This window comes from Ranitomeya variabilis, chromosome 3 (genome assembly GCF_051348905.1).
Source record: "Ranitomeya variabilis isolate aRanVar5 chromosome 3, aRanVar5.hap1, whole genome shotgun sequence".
Taxonomy (NCBI): Eukaryota; Metazoa; Chordata; class Amphibia; order Anura; family Dendrobatidae; genus Ranitomeya; species Ranitomeya variabilis.
The window spans coordinates 120,560,867-120,576,151 of record NC_135234.1 but is presented as its reverse complement, the minus strand read 5'-3'; the positions used below and the strand labels follow the sequence as shown (position 1 = coordinate 120,576,151).

Here is a 15,285-nt window from a genome sequence, read left to right as displayed (position 1 = left end):
GTATCTGTATGTAAGAGGGTGAACTGTAGTCACACTGAGAGAGCACTAGGACCCTGTGGTTTCTGCCTGCTGCAAGGGACAAATTCTGATACTGCCAGAATCCCGGAGACAATCTGGGCTGGTGGGTGGGGTCTGGTGTCTTCTGTGTAAAAATGAAACAAGGAAGTGAGAGAGAAAGTGCGGGAAGAGAAGACAGAAGCTGCGGTGATATTGCAAGGAGTCAGTGTGTGGACTTTACTGCGAGTGTGTAGAGAAAAGAAGCTGTGGAGAGACTTAGTCTTGCTAACGTTCCCCTGGAGAAGAGCCAATCTTTTGTTAACCTTTGAGAGACTTCGTTGCCAGCGTATTCTGAAGAAGAGCTAATCCATTATCTAAAAAGACTGAGACTTGACGAAAGACCCACTACGTGTTTGAGAGTCTGTGATTCCCTGTGCATTGATTGGAGAAACAAGTCTGACCGATTGCTGATACAGAGACTGACGGGTTGTCGTGGAAGCATTCCTAGGAGCTACAGAAGAAGAGACAATATCGTGAGGCCACTAACTAAGTCCCCGGCGTTTGGGCTCGGCATCCGCCGATCAGACAAGAGGAGCTTGCTGTAACTTATTGGCGCTGAAGATATAGACTGGGCTGCAGCCTGTGCGGATTCTTACCTGAGAGGAGATCTATCTCAGGATACGGTACCAATAGTCATAAATACCCGGGTATCCCTGCGCAGAGTGTTTAATTGTTACTTTAGAGGTGTATCTAATATTAGAGTTGTGTAAGTTATACTCAGTGTGCCGTTCCAGGGACTCCCTTTATAACATTACAATCAATTTACACTTGTTCCTGTTTTAGTTTCCTTGTTAGGTAAATTTCTTACTAGTCTTTTGTAGCATACAGTTCTCAGGAGACCTTGGAGTGGCACAGTGATTTCAGCTGATGCTGAGCTGGTGTATCTTTGGGGTGCATCTACTTTAATATTCTCCATATTACCTTTATTATTTTGCCTTTGAGTAAATACCGTTTGGAGATTTCTGCCTTAGTCTTGGTTTGTGACTCACTGGATCTTATTCGGACCTCTGGTCATTACATATTTGGCGTAGTCGGCAGGATCCAGCGTTTGTCATGGACGAGGGCGAGGGTAGAAATGACCCCGCTGTATCCGCATCCTCGGGGGTTGGGGTTCCCCTGGCAGCCGCGGCGATTTCGGGAGGGTATGTGCCTGTAGGAGCTTTACTTCAGCACATGCCGAAATACGACGGGCGCAATATGGCGTTGCAAGATTGGGCTGAGAGAATCCGGAGTATTCTGCGCATGTGTAATTTGACCCCCGCGTTACGCGCTGAGCTGGCATTAAATGCACTGGAGGGCGATATTAGACGTATGGTGATGGTGCGCCCAGAATCAGAGAGGGATACGTTAGAAAAGATTTTGGAACTGTTAGAGGGGAGTTTGGGGGGCCGAGCGCGTGTGGCCCAGCTTCGGTCCCTATTCTTTAACCGCCCCCAGAGAGAGTGTGAGTCCCTGATGCAGTACTCTAATATCTTGCAAGTGACGCTCGGAATGAACGTGCTGCGAGACTTGAATCACCAGATGTATGCCAGTGAAGGACCCCGATACTGGGCCCGTGCGACAAGACACCGACCCACACAGAGAATTCTACACCGTCTAGTGCTGAGTTGCGACTTGCTGAAAAGTGCGGTCCCAGGCGGCCGGGTGGGCCGGGTCCGAGTGCCATCGAGGGCCCCGATCCTGCTGGGACCAAGACAAGAGGAACTCTTAATGCTGCCTGTGGGAGCTGCACAGAGATTGAATGGGCTTGAAGTGCTACTTGAGCCCGTCCGAGAGGGTTCCTCATTCGCCAAGGTACATGTGGCCCGGTCTCTGGCGATTGTGAAGAATGGACGAGTGCCGGTCCGATGCATCAATGTTTTAGATGAAGCTGTTGCAATTCCTGCTGGAACCATACTGGCTGAACTGTTCGTGCCGGCAGAAAAGGTAGCATACAGTTCTCAGGAGACCTTGGAGTGGCACAGTGATTTCAGCTGATGCTGAGCTGGTGTATCTTTGGGGTGCATCTACTTTAATATTCTCCATATTACCTTTATTATTTTGCCTTTGAGTAAATACCGTTTGGAGATTTCTGCCTTAGTCTTGGTTTGTGACTCACTGGATCTTATTCGGACCTCTGGTCATTACATGTATATATATACTGCACAATGCCACTTCTGTCCTGTATACATACACTGCACAGTACCAATCCCCCTGTCTTGCATATATACTGCACAATACAACACTCCTGTATATATACACTGCACAGTATCACTCCTCCTGTCCTGTATATACACTGCATAGTACCAATCCTCCTGTCCTGTATATATACACTGCACAGTATCACTCCTCCTGTCCTGTATATACACACTGCACAGTATCACTTCTTCTGTCCTGTATATATACACTGTACAGTACCACTCCTCCTGTCCTGTATATATACACTGCACAGTACCACTCCTCCTGTCCTGCATATATACACTGCACATTACCACTCCTCCTGTCCTGTATATACACACTGCACAGTATCACTTCTTCTGTCCTGTATATATACACTGTACAGTACCACTCCTCCTGTCCTGTATATATACACTGCACAGTACCACTCCTCCTGTCCTGCATATATACACTGCACATTACCACTCCTCCTGTCCTGTATATATACACTGCACAGTACCACTCCTCCTGTCCTGCATATATACACTGCACAGTACCGCTCCTCCTGTCCTGTATATATACACTGCACAGTACAAATCCTCCTGTCCTGTATATATACACTGCACAGTATCACTCCTCCTGTCCTGTATATACACTGCACAGTACCAATCCTCCTGTACTGTATATATACACTGCACAGTACTAATCCTCCTGTCCTGTATATATACACGGCAAAGTACCACTTCTCCTGTCCTATATATATACACTGCCCAGTATCACTTCTTCTGTCCTGTATATATACACTGTACAGTACCACTCTTCCTGTCCTGTATATATACACTGCACAGTACCACTCCTCCTGTCCTGTAATATATACACTGCACAGCACCACTTCTCCTGTCCTGTATACATACACTGCACAGCACCACTTCTCCTGTCCTGTATATATACCTGCACAGTACCAATCCTCCTGCCCTGTATATATACACTGCACAGTACCACTCCTCCTGTCCTATATATATACACTGCACAGTACCACGTCTCCGGTCCTGTATATATAGACTGCATAGTACCACTTCTCCTGTCCCGTATGTATACACTGCACAGTACCACCCCTCCTGTCCTCTATATATACACTGCACAGTACCACCCCTCCTGTCCTGTATATATACACTGCACAATACCACTCCTCCTGTCCTGTATATACACACTGCACAGTACCACTCCTCCTGTCCTGTATATATACACTGCACAATACTACTCATCCTGTCCTGTATATACACACTGCACAGTACCACTCCTCCTGTCCTGTGTATATACACTGCACAGTACCACTTCTCCTGTACTGTAAATATACAATGCAGAGTATCACTTCTCCTGTTCTGTATATATATACACTGCACAGTTCCACTCCTCAGGTCCTGTATATATACACTGCACAGTACCACATTTCCTGTCCTGTATATATACACTGCACAGTACCACTTCTTCTGTCCTGTATATATACACGCACAGTACCACTTCTCCTGTACTGTATATATACCATGTAGCGTATCACTTTTCCTGTTCTGTATATATATACTGCACAGTACCACTCCTCCTGACCTGTATATATACACTGCACAGTACCACTCCTCCTGACCTGTATATATACACTGCACAGTACCACTCCTCCTGTCCTATATATATAGACTGCACAGTACCACTCCTCCTGACCTGTATATATACACTGCACAGTACCACTCCTCCTGTCCTGTATATGTACACTGCACAGTACCGTTCCTCCTGTCCTGTATATATACACTGCCCAGTACGAATTCTTCTGTCCTGTACACTGTGTTCCAAATTATTATGCAAATTGGATTTAAGTGTCATAAAGATTTAATTGTTTTGCTTTTCAAATAAACTCGTGGATGGTATTGTGTCTCAGGGCTCAATGGATCACTGAAATCAATCTTAAACACGTGATAATTGGTTTTCCAGATGATTCTAATTAAAGGAAAACTACTTAAAAATGATGTTCCACATTATTAAGCAGGTCACAGTTTTCAAGTAACATGGGAAAGAAAAAGGATCTCTCTGCTGCTGAAAAGCATCAAATAGGGCAATGCCTTGGTGAAGGGATGAAAACATTAGAAATTTCCCGAAAACTTAAGCGTGATCATCGTACTGTTAAGAGATTTGTGGCTGTAACTGAGCACAGATCTGTTTGTGCTGATAAAGGCATAATGAGGAAGATTTCTGCCAGGCAAGTTCATCGGATTAAGAGAGCAGCTGCTAAAAAGCCATTACAAAGCAGCAAATAGATATTTGAAGCTGCTGGTGCCTCTGGAGTCCCTCGAACCTCAAGGTGTAGGCTCCTTCAAAGGCTTGCTGTGGTGCATAAACCAACTATTCGGCCACCCTTAAACAGTGTTCACAAGCAGAAATGGTTGTATTGGGCCCACACATACATGAAGACTAATTTCCAAACAATCTTATTTACTGATAAGTGTTGAGCAACCCTGGATGGTCCAGATGGATGGAGTAGTGGATGGCCACCATGTCCCAACAAGGCTGCGATGTCAGCATGGAGTTGGAGGAGTCATGTTTTGGGCCGGAATCATGGAGAAACAGCTGGTGGGGCCCTTTAAGGTTCCTGAAGGTGTGAAAATGACCTCTGCAAAGTATATAGAGTTTCTGACTAACAACTTTCCTCCATGGTATAAAAAGCAGAAACGTGCCTTCAGGAGCAAAATCATCTTCATGCTGACAATGCACCATCTCATGCTGCAAAGAATACCTCTGAGCCATTGGCTGCTATGGGCATAAAAGGAGATAAACTCATGGTGTGGCCACCATCTTCCCCTGACCTCAACCCTATAGAGAACCTTTGGAGTATCATCAAGCAAAAGATCTATGAGGGTGGGAGGCAGTTCACATCAAAACAGCAGCTCTGGGAGGATATTCCAACTTCATGCAAAGAAATACAAGCAGAAACTCTCCAAAAACTTACAAGTTCAATGGATGCAAGAATTGTGAAGGTGATATCAAAGAAGGGTTCCTATGTTAACATGTAACTTGGCCTGTTAGGATGTTTTGGCGTTAAATAGCTTTTCTGTTCAGTGAATGTGACCTCCTAATGCTGCAAATTCCACAAATGAGCATTTTCAGTTCTTTAAAACATATCAAATGTTTAGAAATTCTACTGTGCCTAATAATTTGGAACAGTGCATTTTGAGTTTTTATTCATTTTGGAGACTATACTGTTATCATTGGGAGGTTTCTTAAATAAATTTCGATGTATAATCTAACGGGTGATGACTTTTATTAGACTGACTGTCATTTGTACCGACCATTTAGGAAAATCCGATAAAAATGTAATTTGCATAATAATTTGGAACATAGTGTATGTATACACTGCACAGTACCACTCCTCCTGTCCTGTCCTGTATATATACACTGCACAGTACCACTCCTCGGGTCCTGTATATATACACTGCACAGTACCACTTCTCCTGTTCTGTATATATACACTGCACAGTACCACTCATCAGGTCCTGTATATATATATACACTGCACAGTACCACTTCTCCTGTTCTGTATATATACACTGCACAGTACCACTCATCAGGTCCTGTATACATACACTGCACAGTACCACTCCTCTTGTCCTGTATATATACACTGCACAGTACCACTCCTCCTGTCCTGCATATATACACTGCACAGTACCAATTCTCCTGTCCTGTATATATACACTGCACAGTACCACTCCTCCTGTCCTGTATATATACACTGCACAGTACCACTCCTCCTGTCCTGTATATATACACTGCTAAGTACCACTCCTCCTGTCCTGTATATATACACTGCACAGTACCACTCCTCCTGACCTGTATATATACACTGCACAGTACCACTTCTCCTGTACTGTAAATATACAATGCAAAGTATCACTTCTCCTGTCCTGTATATATACACTGCACAGTACCACTCCTCGGGTCCTGTATATATACACTGCACAGTACCACTTCTCCTGTTCTGTATATATACACTGCACAGTACCACTCATCAGGTCCTGTATATATACACTGCACAGTACCACTTCTCCTGTTCTGTATATATACACTGCACAGTACCACTCACCGGGTCCTGTATATATACAATGCACAGTACCACTTCTCCTGTTCTGTATATATACACTGCACAGTACCACTCATCAGGTCCTGTATATATACACTGCACAGTACCAATTCTCCTGTCCTGTATATATACACTGCACAGTACCACTCCTCCTGTCCTGTATATATACACTGCACAGTACCCCTCCTCCTGTACTGTATATATACACTGCTATGTACCACTCCTCCTGTCCCGTATATTTACAATGCAGAGTAAGTATCACTTCTCCTGTTCTGTATATATACACTGCACAGTACCACTCATCAGGTCCTGTATACACTGCACAGTACCACTCCTCCTGTCCTATATATATACACTGCACAGTACCACGTCTTCTGTCCTGTATATATACACTGCATAGTATCACTTCTCCTGTCCTGTACATATACACTGCACAGTACCACTACACCTGTCCTGTACATATACACTGCACAGTACCACTCCTCCTGTCCTGTACATATACACTGCACAGTACCACTCCTCCTGTCCTGTATATATACACTGCACAGTACCACTCCTCCTTTCCTGTATATATACACTGCACAGTACCACTGCTCCTGTCCTGTATAAATACACTGCACAGTACCACTGCTCCTGTTTGTATATATACACTGCACAGTACCACTCCTCCTTTCCTGTATATATACACTGCACAGTACCACTGCTCCTGTCCTGTATATATACACTGCACAGTACCACTCCTCCTGTCCTGTGTATATACACAGCACAGTACCACTCCTCCTGTCCTGTATATACACAGCACAGTACCACTCCTCCTGTCCTGTATATACACACTGCACAGTACCACTCCTCCTGTCCTGTATATATACACTGCACAGTACCACTCCTCCTGTCCTGTATATATACACTGCACAGTACCACTCCTCCTGTCCTGTATATACACACTGCACAGTACCACTCCTCCTGTCCTGTATATATACACTGCACAGTACCACTCCTCCTGTCCTGTATATATACACTGCACAGTACCACTCCTCTTGCCCTGTATATATACACTGCACAGTACCACTCCTCCTGCCCTGTATATATACCCTGCACAGTACCACTCATCCTGCCCTGTATTTATTCACTACACAGTACCACTCCTCCTGTCCTGTATATATACACTGCACAGTACCACTCCTCCTGTCCTGTATATATACACTGCACAGTACCACTCCTCCTGTCCTGTATATATACACTGCACAGTACCACTCCTCCTGTCCTGTATATATACACTGCACAGTACCACTCCTCCTGCCCTGTATATATACACTGCACAGTACCACTCCTCCTGTCCTGTATATATACACTGCACAGCACCACTCCTCCTGTCCTGTATATATACACTGCACAGTACCACTCCTCCTGTCCTGTATATATACACTGCACAGTACCACTCCTCCTGCCCTGTATATATACACTGCACAGTACCACTCCTCCTGCCCTGTATATATACACTGCACAGTACCACTCCTCCTGCCTTGTATATATACACTGCACAATACCTCTCTTCCTGTCCTGCATATATACACTGCACAGTACCACTCCTCCTGCCCTGTATATATACCCTGCACAGTACCACATTTCCTGTCCTGTATATATACACTGCACAGTATTACTCCTCCTGTCCTGTATATATACACTGCACAGTATTACTCCTCCTGTCCTGTATATATACACTGCACAGTACCACTCCTCTTGCCCTGTATATATAAACTACACAGTACCACTCCTCCTGCCCTGTATATATAGACTGCACAGCACCACTAAGCCTACCCTGTATATACACTGCACAGTACCACTCCTCCTGTCCTGTATATATACACTGCACAGTACCACTCCTCCTGTCCTGTATATATACACTGCACAGTACCACTGCTCCTTTCCTGTATATATACACTGCACAGTACCACTCCTCCTGCCCTGTATATGTACACTGCACAGTACCACTCCTCCTGTCCTGTATATATACACTGCACAGTACCACTCCTCCTTTCCTGTATATATACACTGCACAGTACCACTGCTCCTGTCCTGTATATATACACTGCACAGTACCACTCCTCCTGTCCTGTGTATATACACAGCACAGTACCACTCCTCCTGTCCTGTATATACACAGCACAGTACCACTCCTCCTGTCCTGTATATACACACTGCACAGTACCACTCCTCCTGTCCTGTATATATACACTGCACAGTACCACTCCTCCTGTCCTGTATATATACACTGCACAGTACCACTCCTCCTGTCCTGTATATACACACTGCACAGTACCACTCCTCCTGTCCTGTATATATACACTGCACAGTACCACTCCTCCTGTCCTGTATATATACACTGCACAGTACCACTCCTCTTGCCCTGTATATATACACTGCACAGTACCACTCCTCCTGCCCTGTATATATACCCTGCACAGTACCACTCATCCTGCCCTGTATTTATTCACTACACAGTACCACTCCTCCTGTCCTGTATATATACACTGCACAGTACCACTCCTCCTGTCCTGTATATATACACTGCACAGTACCACTCCTCCTGTCCTGTATATATACACTGCACAGTACCACTCCTCCTGTCCTGTATATATACACTGCACAGTACCACTCCTCCTGCCCTGTATATATACACTGCACAGTACCACTCCTCCTGTCCTGTATATATACACTGCACAGCACCACTCCTCCTGTCCTGTATATATACACTGCACAGTACCACTCCTCCTGTCCTGTATATATACACTGCACAGTACCACTCCTCCTGCCCTGTATATATACACTGCACAGTACCACTCCTCCTGCCCTGTATATATACACTGCACAGTACCACTCCTCCTGCCTTGTATATATACACTGCACAATACCTCTCTTCCTGTCCTGCATATATACACTGCACAGTACCACTCCTCCTGCCCTGTATATATACCCTGCACAGTACCACATTTCCTGTCCTGTATATATACACTGCACAGTATTACTCCTCCTGTCCTGTATATATACACTGCACAGTATTACTCCTCCTGTCCTGTATATATACACTGCACAGTACCACTCCTCTTGCCCTGTATATATAAACTACACAGTACCACTCCTCCTGCCCTGTATATATAGACTGCACAGCACCACTAAGCCTACCCTGTATATACACTGCACAGTACCACTCCTCCTGTCCTGTATATATACACTGCACAGTACCACTCCTCCTGTCCTGTATATATACACTGCACAGTACCACTGCTCCTTTCCTGTATATATACACTGCACAGTACCACTCCTCCTGCCCTGTATATGTACACTGCACAGTACCACTCCTCCTGTCCTGTATATATACACTGCACAGTACCACTTCTCCTGTACTGCACAGCACCACTTCTCCTGTCCTGTATATATACACTGCATCATACCACTCCTCCTGTCCTGTATATATACACTGCACAGTACCACTCCTCCTGTCCTGTATATACGTATACACTGCACAGTACCTCTCCTCCTGTCCTGCATATATACACTGCACAGTACCACTCCTCCTGCCCTGTATATATACCCTGCACAGTACCACATTTCCTGTCCTGTATATATACACTGCACAGTACCACTTCTCCTGTCCTGTATATATACACTGCACAGTACCACTCCTCCTGTCCTGTATATATACACTGCACAGTACCACTCCTCCTGTCCTGTATATATACACTGCACAGTACCACTCCTCCTGTCCTGTATATACACACTGCACAATACCTCTCTTCCTGTCCTGCATATATACACTGCACAGTACCACTCCTCCTGCCCTGTATATATACCCTGCACAGTACCACATTTCCTGTCCTGTATATATACACTGCACAGTATTACTCCTCCTGTTCTGTATATATACACTGCACAGTACCACTCCTCTTGCCCTGTATATATAAACTACACAGTACCACTCCTCTTGCCCTGTATATATAAACTACACTGTACCACTCCTCCTGCCCTGTATATATACACTGCACAGTACCACTCCTCCTGTCCTGTATATATACACTGCACAGTACCACTCCTCCTGTCCTGTATATATACACTGCACAGTACCTCTCCTCCTGTCCTGCATATATACACTGCACAGTACCACTCCTCTTGCCCTGTATATATAAACTACACAGTACCACTCCTCCTGCCCTGTACATATACATTGCACAGTACCACTCCTCCTGTCCTGTATATATACACTGCACAGTACCACTCCTCCTGTCCTGTATATATACACTGCACAGTACCTCTCCTCCTGTCCTGCATATATACACTGCACAGTACCTCTCCTCCTGTATATATACACTGCACAGTACCGCTCCTCCTGTCCTGTATATATACACTGCACAGTACCACTCCTCCTGTCCTGTATATATACACTGCACAGTACCACTCCTCTTGCCCTGTATATATAAACTACACAGTACCACTCCTCCTGCCCTGTACATATACATTGCACAGTACCACTCCTCCTGTCCTGTATATATAGACTGCACAGCACCACCAAGCCTACCCTGTATATACACTGCACAGTACCACTCCTCCTGTCCTGTATATATATATACACTGCACAGTACCACTCCTCCTGTCCTGTATATATACACTGCACATTACCACTCCTCCTGTCCTGTATATATACACTGCACAGTACCACTCCTCCTGCCCTGTATATATACACTGCACAGTACCACTCCTCCTGTCCTGTATATATACACTGCACAGTACCACTTCTCCTGTACTGCACAGCACCACTTCTCCTGTCCTGTATATATACACTGCATCATACCACTCCTCCTGTCCTGTATATACAAGTGCTTTTCACAAATCATCAAAAAGTTAATTTATTTCAGTTCTTCAATACAAAAAGTGAAACCCATGTATTATATAGAGTCATTACAGCCAGATTGATCTATGTCAAGTGTTTATTTCTGTTAATGTTGATGATTATGGCTTACAGATGTTTCATTGGATCGTACTCGGACTGAGAATACAGTGGTCTGCACCTGCCCTTACACAGGGTCATTAGGTGTTTTTGCACATGTTCATCTGAAAGTATTGGAGCTACTGGAGGACGAATTCCGTAGCAACAGAGACTAACGAGACCCCAAGGGGCATCACTAGAGAAGTGTTATTGGTTCTAACCAGTGCAGATTAAAAAAAGGTTGTATTGGCACACAATTGGTTCTGAATTCACAAAAAGCTGAAATCACATTGATTTAAGGTTCACATAGGCCTGGTTGTTAAAGGGGTTAAAAGTTAAAGAGCTACAAGTAATCTGTTATATGTTTCAAATACTAAGGAGCCTTTAAATAATTTATTGTGAATGCAATGCCTGTATAGACAGTTAAAGGGAACCTGTCACCTGAATTTGGCGGGACCAGTTTTGGGTCATATGGGCGGGGTTTTCGGGTGTTTGATTCACCCTTTCCTTACCCGCTGGCTGCATGCTGGCCGCAATATTGGATTGAAGTTCATTCTTTGTCCTCCAGAGTATATGCCTGTATATACAGTGTATATACAGTGTACTCCGGAGGACAGAGGACAGAGAATGAACTTCAATCCAATATTGCGGCCAGCAGGTAAGGAAAGGGTGAATCAAACACCCGAAAACCCCACCCATATGACCCAAAACTGGTCCCGCCAAATTCAGGTGACAGGTTCCCTTTAAAAAAAAAAATTCTGTAACCATAAAAATAATACATTTTGAGCGAATCTGAATAGTCATTTTCATCGCAGCCTACTGTCCTATTATACATATATAGCATAATGTACACTTATATAAAATGCAGGCAGCAAATCTACATTGCATACTGTTCATACATACCTGGAGAGATTTGACATGTGACGCCGACTGTTTAGACATCTTAAAAGCTGAGATCTTCCTGCAAACAAAGTTAAAAGAATCAGATTCTCGGCATCCACTCGATGCTCATGCACTTCATGGCAAGGATACTCTACATCTCACTTTCCCGGTTGCCTGGATACTTCCACCAATTATGTGTTGGAGTAAGAACACCTGAGCTCCGCCAATTAATTATTAACAGTGAGAAATTATGCTACGTACATCTACTACATGCTCGTCAGATCAAGGGATCTCTTCCTGTAAGAGACCTGATTTGTCATCTGCTCCATTGTTTCTCCTTTACCTCGGATGACAAATAATTCAATATGGAGTCAGCTAGCGAGAAACGTTTTCATCTGTCGTATCAGTTTTTCGTCCATTGTCTCGCTGAGACTCAATGTGATAAAAGGCAGAAAATATAAACTCCTGCTGTCCTGACACGACATCTGTCTTGTGTCATTATCATCTTTCCAATCCATCACCCCAATGACTTAAATGTAAAATTAGGATGAAATATCGGACAGAAAACTGACAATTACGTTAAAATCTCTTTTCAATGAATGGGATCTCGTCTTATTCAAACATCTTGTCAGAAGTAATCATATTCCTCTGACATTCTGCATTTTTATTGTCTTTTTGGGGCATTTATTTCTTACATTACTTGAATGTCTATACTGTAGTAACTATGAGAATGTGTACACATATATATTTATAGAAGATAGAGGTTTCTATGTCAATCTTCATGAATAAACAACTGGAGTAAAATGCTAGAAATGTATTAAAAGACATAAATAATAAGAGACAAAGATGCAATCAATAGGTTATCCTCTCCATGTGTGATTGGCACTATTATTTCCACTAAGATTCTGGTGTAAAATTATAGTAAATTTGTTGGGCAGCGAAAGACTAACCCTTCATACTAAGGGCCCAGTTCATCAAAGCTTTTGTGTCAGCATTCTGGCATAAAAAAGCTTTGAAAAGTTACATAATTTTGGCACAACTCAAGACTGTCAAGGCATTTTTTCCCAGCTCCGACAAAGTTTTAAATATACCTGAAGAAGGAGCCTCTGTGCTCTGAAAGCTTGCAAATATATTTTTTCTGGTTAGCCAATAAAGGTATCTGTCACAAGGGTGTCACATCCCCCTGGAAGTTACACTCTCCTGGAGTTAGATGGTCATGTCAGGTAATGAATCACAGGTCTTCTTTAGAGATGGTGTGATTCTTGTCCCATGTTAACAACGCTTTATATGCTGGTCAGAAACATGCAGCTCCATTTCAGCTGCTTCTGATTTGGTCATTACCTCTTCCTATATAAAGAGGTCAGACCTTCTTGCTCCTGCCAGTGAAAGATTCTTCTTCCTGTGCTGTGTGCTAAAGCTAAGTGGTTGTAGAAGAGTTGTTGTAGAAGTGTTTTGTTGTTTTCTGTAGTTTGTGTGTGTTTATCTCCTGGTCTGTGTTCCCTTTAGTTTATTCCTCCCTGTCCCTATCCTCCTCCCTATTGTTGGTTAGTGCTTTTGTATGATAGAGGTTTTGCCTAGGGGGCGCTATCAGAGAGTCAGGTGAACGAGCACAGGGAGTGCAGGGACAAGGCACGCTGTGCACAAGAACCTGAGACTAAGCAGTGAGCAGCGCACAGGACCTGGCATTGAGCAGTCAAATGACCAGAGGGGCGGAGCCACCGTGTGTGAATGCAGGGAAGGCAACTGAATGCACAAAGTGCAAGGCAAAGACAGTACACGTGGTCAAGGAAAGCTGAGGGTCAAAAGCCAGGCAAGAGCGTAGTACTTAGGGATAAGACAAATAGTAAACAGAGACAAGCCAAGAGGTAAGATAACCAGGAGAGACAGGGCAGTACAAAGCAGAATACAGAGGCAAAAGTCAGGGGACAAACCGGGTCATACACAGCAAGGCACACACGCACAGAGGCACAACAATTAAGGAAGTAACCTGGGTCAGCACCAACTAGCCGAGTATACAGAAGTATCACCGACACCAAACCCAGGAACTGCCAACATTAAATAGCCGCCCCAGAACCAAAGAGAGGCGAACTTAAGTTAACCCTTACCTGACCAGGATGGAAGCGGAACCATCCTGTCCAGGGTCATGACAGGTTTTCTGTTATTCCTGTTTTGTCATTGTGTCTTGTTCATACTACATTCCTGCCCCATGCCTCATGGGGTGGGGGAGGGTACAGATCAGGGTTTAACAGGAGCATGGTAAGTTAGGAGACTCGGGCCTCTCTACCTGCAAGAGTACTCCCGGGACAGAGATAGTTAGGGTCCGAGTTCCCAGGACAGTGTGAGGACCCCCTTCCTTATCGAAGGCTGTGACAGTGTGACAGTAACACTCCGAGAATACTTTTGTCACTTTTGGACATAAACGTATTTACATCTTGTTTTTTCCATAAATGTCTTGTGCAGTGTTTGTTTCGGAAACCAAAAATGACATAAAAATGCTGAAAAAGTGCTGGTATTTTTTGCAAGCATCTGAAAGGGTATCTGTCAGCAGGTTTTGGCTAGGTAATCTGAGGACAGGCTGTGTAGTGTTGTTTACTTAGACTGAAGGATTAATCGCCTAGTAATTAACATTGCTCTAATTAGCTGGTTGAGTGAGCACTGGTCCGACTCCACCCCCCTTCTGTGATAACCACCTCACTGCATATAGAGAGAGCCTGTTGGGGGCAGGGTTAGCTTCCTCAGCTCTGCTGTATTGCCTAATCGGAACACTCCTATTGTGTCATTGCACCCAGTAAACTAAGTGATGCATCGTTGGTTTCAGGGTCTATTTTCCTAAATCATGCTGCTCTCAGATGAGGTAGAATAAACCTGCTGTCAGATTCCCTTTAAAACACTGTGGAAACAGAAAAGATTATTAGGACATCAAAAATAAACTAATTAGTGACTAGAAGTGAATGTCAAGCAGAAAAATCTGATACATTTAGGCTGTGTGCACGTTCGGATTTTTCGCATTTTTTTCGCGTTTTTTGCTATAAAAACACGAAATAAACGCTCACATTAAGCATCCTATTAAAACAATGCAATCCGCATTTTGTATGCACATGCT

The 15,285-nt window shown here is 44.0% G+C and overlaps 1 protein-coding gene across 1 annotated transcript in view; it reads right to left on the bottom strand.

The window, feature by feature from the left end:
* SMPX (small muscle protein X-linked) overlaps nucleotides 1–15,285 on the bottom strand; it is a 157,640-nt gene that overhangs the window by 113,297 nt on the left and 29,058 nt on the right. The window contains exon 2 of the mRNA XM_077299453.1: nucleotides 12,204–12,261. Coding sequence (XP_077155568.1) covers nucleotides 12,204–12,242 — 39 coding nt within the window. The 5' untranslated portion in view covers nucleotides 12,243–12,261. The remainder of the gene's footprint in view (nucleotides 1–12,203; nucleotides 12,262–15,285) is intronic.